Source organism: Suricata suricatta, chromosome X, assembly GCF_006229205.1.
Source record: "Suricata suricatta isolate VVHF042 chromosome X, meerkat_22Aug2017_6uvM2_HiC, whole genome shotgun sequence".
Taxonomy (NCBI): Eukaryota; Metazoa; Chordata; class Mammalia; order Carnivora; family Herpestidae; genus Suricata; species Suricata suricatta.
In genome coordinates this window covers 72,152,270-72,156,755 of record NC_043717.1, presented here as the reverse complement: position 1 = coordinate 72,156,755, position 4,486 = coordinate 72,152,270, and the positions used below count along the sequence as shown (strand labels likewise).

The 4,486-nt window shown below is 50.0% G+C and overlaps 1 protein-coding gene across 3 annotated transcripts; it reads left to right on the top strand.

Moving 5' to 3' along the window:
• The first annotated feature begins 305 nt into the window (after positions 1 to 305).
• Positions 306 to 4,124, top strand: RIPPLY1 (ripply transcriptional repressor 1). 3 transcript variants are annotated; one of them, XM_029930588.1, is made up of 5 exons: positions 306 to 347; positions 781 to 1,065; positions 1,931 to 2,006; positions 2,648 to 2,712; positions 3,257 to 4,124. In XM_029930588.1, the coding sequence occupies exons 2-5, from the start codon at positions 863 to 865 to the stop codon at positions 3,555 to 3,557; spliced, it is 645 nt and encodes a 214-aa protein (XP_029786448.1). In that variant the 5' UTR covers positions 306 to 347; positions 781 to 862; the 3' UTR covers positions 3,558 to 4,124. The 3 variants fall into 3 exon arrangements, with proteins under 3 accessions (XP_029786448.1, XP_029786449.1, XP_029786447.1); XM_029930589.1 differs by lacking the exon at positions 306 to 347 and adding an exon at positions 598 to 646 and having other exon boundaries at positions 1,931 to 1,985; XM_029930587.1 differs by lacking the exon at positions 306 to 347 and adding an exon at positions 598 to 646.
• Positions 4,125 to 4,486: the final 362 nt, after the last annotated feature.

Below are 4,486 nucleotides of genomic sequence, written 5' to 3'. Positions count from 1 at the left end.
CACCCTCCTCTCACAGGTGAGAGAACTGAGGCCCCCACGGCCAGGGATGGCTCTTCAGCAGCTTAGTGGCCAGGCAGAACTCTGCCTCCCCGCCCTCACCCGTGAGCAGCACACTGGCTCCTGGACTGGTTGCTGAGTTCTGAGATTTGGAATCTGACCTACAAGCCCTGAAACACTGCCCACACACCTTTACCGGACCACTTACTGCTGAGGCTGGAGAGGAGACTCAGGCACTTTTGCAAATGAACCAACCCATAAAGCAAAGGGCATGGAAGGAAGATTTGAGGCTCACCTCACAGGCAACTGGACTGGCTCCACCCAGAACCTCTTTTTTTTCCCTAACCCAGGTGGTATGCTTAATGGCAGGCACCTCACATCAGGTCCACTTAGTAAATCTCTTTGGAGTTTGAGCCAAAGTGACGTGTGAATCCCTTACTCTCCTTAAGCAGGTCAGCTGGCCCTTCTTGTCAGGAACTGGCTTTGCCAAAGGCCTGTCTATCCAGCCCTCTGTGCCTGACAACTTTCTGTGGTTTTGGGTGCTGATGAGCTTCCCTCCTTTCCCCCCCTCTGGCCTTGCTACTGCCTTGGGAATTTGCACAAATGGTGTGTGATTTGCCCCTTCTGTGTTTTCCTTTCTGACTTGGAGGTAAAGAAAATCCCTTACCCCCCACTGACTCTCTGTTTATTCAACTGGGATAGCTTTCATACCAGGACGGGGGGGGGGGGGGAACCAGCTCTCCTCCCTGAGCTCCCATTCTAAATCTTCATCCCTCCTCCCAGGTCCCCCAGCCCTTCACTGTCCTGAATAATTTATGAGTCCAAGCAGGCCTTATAAAAGGGTCTCCAAGGAAAGGCCAGAAGAATGCAGGAGGTTCTGAGAAATAGGAGCCCCTGCAGCCTCCCTGGCTTCAACTTCCTGAGGATGGACTCTTCTGTTCCTGCTGCTGCTGCCCCTGTCCCAGCCTTGGCCCTGGCCCTAGTTCCAGCCCTCCCACAGGCCCCCCAGGAACTCCTTGGCCTATTGAGTCTATCACCCTCTGGACAACATGTAGGTGGCAGTGAAAGGTAAGTGAAACTTGGCCTTTGGCAACCTGAACTCAGATTTAGTGGGGTCATGGGGGAGGAAGGAAAATGAAATGTCCAAGGTGCCCCTGCTCTCCATGGAAGAGTAAGGCAAAGCCTCACAGCCTTCAGAGACTGCCCCTTCCACATCTCAGGCTGGAAAGTCTCAAATGGTTTCTCACCTCACTCATCCCTCCAGGTAGCAGGAGGAGACTTGGGGACAGTGGGCATTGCCAAAGCTGAAACCCGAGCAGCCAGGGCCTCATGGACCAAGTTCCTCAGTTCACACACGAAGAGTAAAAGAGGGCCAAAGTCCCAAGACGCCTTTCACTAAGGGACTGTTTCCTTCCTGACCACATCATAAGATCTCCGTTTTCTTTTTTTCTGACCTCTGGAAGTCCAGCAGGGAAGTGGTGGGCCCAGGAATATTTCAGGCCCCTTTCCCCAGCCCAAGGTCAGATGGTAGGACTCTGAGCTCCACTTCTTGGAACAAGAGGTGGAGGCAAGATATTTTCCAGCCAACCTCATTTATTCCTCCAAACATTTAACATTCCAACAAACATTTAGAGACATGTTTACTGTGTACCAGGCATTGTACTAGATGTTAGGGATTCAGACGTCATCAAACATAAATCTGCCCCTAAGAAGCACAAAGGCAAGTAAACAGATAATTACAAAACAATGTGACAAGACCCATGATCACATTGTTCAAGCAGGGAGGAAGGCCCCAGACCTGGGCTCGGGGTCCTCAGGAAAGGTTTCCTGGAGTAAACAGCCAAGTTTTCTAGAAGGCTCTTCTGTTATCTCAGAGATTTCCAGGCTCCAGTTTCCTTCCTCCACTGAATGAACTCCTCCTTCTTTGTCCTAGAAAACCTTACTTTTGGAGGCCCTGGCTGTCCTCTACAAATGACCTGCCAAAGCAGGTGAGGAAACTCACAGACTCGGTGAGTTTGAGCCCCTGTTACACACAGTCACGTGTATATGCGGCCACGTGTATTCACATTGACCCCTTCCCTCTCCAGAGAGCCCTTGACCTTGGTCCAGGGCTGCATATGTGGGAAAGCATCTTCACAGCCTTGTGCACATTTGATTCTGGCTCTGGGAGAAAGGCAGACCTCAGGTTTCTGTGGCAATTTGAGTCTGGCGCCTTAGCCCGCTCGGCCATCCTGACACCTCTGTGACAATTTGAAAGATGAAGAGACAGGTGCCCAGAGAGGAGAGGGATTTGGGCAGACCCCACCGATAGTCTGTGGTAGAGCTGATCCTGGTCTCCTGGTACCTAGCCCCAGTGTTCTTCCCCTAACCCCACCCCTAAGTCTCTGCTGCTCAGTAGAACTCTGTCTCCTGGACAGTCTCCAAACAACACAGGTGTTAGAACAGGGGCAGAAAAGCAAACAACCCCCAGGATTCTGTGCACTTGTTTTACAACCAGAACCAGGACATAGCTCTTGTTGTGGAGGCTGCCCCAAGGATGTCTAAGGTTTCTTCTAGCTTATCTTACCTGTAAGTTTGTGACCTCTGAGACAGAAGAGGCAGTTGTCTGGCCACCTACTTTGACCTACATGCTAGCTTTTGCTTTGGACAGGCTACTGGTGGGGCAACAGGAGCCGAAGTCACCAAGGCTAACTCCAAGTTCCATCACCCTGTCAGGTAAGCTTCTGGTGCCAAGCTTTGAACTTGACATAGATCCATTAGCTCTTTAAATCCTCACAACAGCCCTGTGAAGCAGATGTGGGGAGGCAATGCCAAAATCATTCTTCTATAGACCAGAAAACTGAAGCCCAGAGTGGTTAAGGGAATTGGCCAAGGTTGCCTTCCCTGCAGGCATCATCAATAACCCCTAAGAATAACCTTATGGACAGGGTTAGTGAAGGAATCCTTAGTAGGACAGGAGGACACAGGGCTATGTAATTCTTGGCTAGACCTTCTGAAGTGGAAGGGTGGGGGTGGGATCCATGTCAGAGTTGCTAGGTGCTGGCGTGGACCTCACAGCTATAGGCCCACCAGACATTACCTTCCTGCCTGGAGTCAATTTGTAACAATCTAGAAAGTTCTGTTGCAGTGCTTTCTTTCTTCTATTCCCTTTCACCTCATTACTGCAGGTAAGGTAAGGAGCCTAGGGGTTGGCTTCCTTTTTGGCCTGTACATATGAGGCCTGTCAAAGTTAGGCACCATATTTCTTTTCTGTCCACAGGCTCTTCTGGCCTAAATCCCACTCTTTTGACTACTTGTACAGTGATGGGGAGATTCTACTGCAGAACTTCCCCGTCCAGGCCACCATCAACCTATATGAGGACTCAGACAGTGAAGAGGAGAAGGAGAAGAAGGAGGATGAGGAACAGGAAGAGGAGGAAGAAGAGGAGGAGGAGGAGGAGGAGGACAAAGAAGAGGAGAAAAAAGATAAGACAAATGAGAAGGAACTGGAAGAGTGTGTGAGGGCACCACACATGGCCAGAGCTCATCTCCCCTCCCCACTCCTGACATGCCCAAACTGAACCAGTCAGCAGCTGATTGGGGTTCAGTATGCTTTGCAAGCCTATAGAGCATCAGTTTGCCAGGAATCTCCAGATATAGCCCTCTGGATTGAAAGATGGTTCCTTGAGTCACCAGGTCATTCTGGTTATATTCAACTGACCTATGAGCCTAGGCCTCGGGCACCTCATTGTCTGTGTTGCTATTGTGTTGAATGAGAGGATCCAAGGAGCTCTAGGGGAAGATCTATTTTCTGAAGCCCCCCTGGCAGCAGATCAAGACAGCACATGCCCATGCAGAGAGGAACAATTACACTTTGAGGGGGTGGTCTTTGACTCCTTAGCATTCTAGCTGGCCACAGATTCCTGTCTCCCCACAGAAAGCCTGATATCTGGCTTCACCTCCAGGGATATTAACATCAGATCCAAGCAAAGTTGAGGCACCTCTTTGATGGGCCTTCCAGGAAAGGAAAGGGGCATCTAGAAAATCAGCTTGCTTTGGAGACCTCCATTTTGCCAGCTATCCATTGGGGTTTGTGTGTTGGTATGAAATCAATCAGGAGAAAAATAAACTAGATGATGTGCACCCTTTTCCTGGAACTGTACTGATTTCTTAACTGAACTATGCCCATGTTATGAGCCACAGGCAGAGGGTCAGAGACCAGGTCAAGGTCAATTCATTGCCTTACCTGAGGTCAGTTGACAGATTTTACTCCATGGGGCTATAAGGCCAGGGACCCAGCATGGGGCCAGGCTCTCTCTGTCAACTTGTAAATTCAGTTAGACTTGATTAAACTTCAAAGGCAGCTTAGGAAAGTAGCAAAAAGGCCCTCCAAAAAGCAGCTTGAAAGTTGGAAGGATGACTGAGAGGAAGAGTGAGAGGTACAGTCTCAGCTGAGTTTTGGAGATGAACATATGCATGTGTGGGAGGAGGAGTGTCAGAGGGTTACTGA

Coding starts and splice junctions, on each gene's coding strand:
- RIPPLY1 (XM_029930588.1), top strand. CDS start 863: ATGCAGGAGGTTCTGAGAAATAGGAGCCCCTGCAGCCTCCCTGGCTTC. Junction 1,066..1,930: donor CATGTAGGTGGCAGTGAAAG/GTAAGTGAAACT, acceptor TCTTTGTCCTAG/AAAACCTTACTTTTGGAGGC. Junction 2,713..3,256: donor AAGTTCCATCACCCTGTCAG/GTAAGCTTCTGG, acceptor TTCTGTCCACAG/GCTCTTCTGGCCTAAATCCC.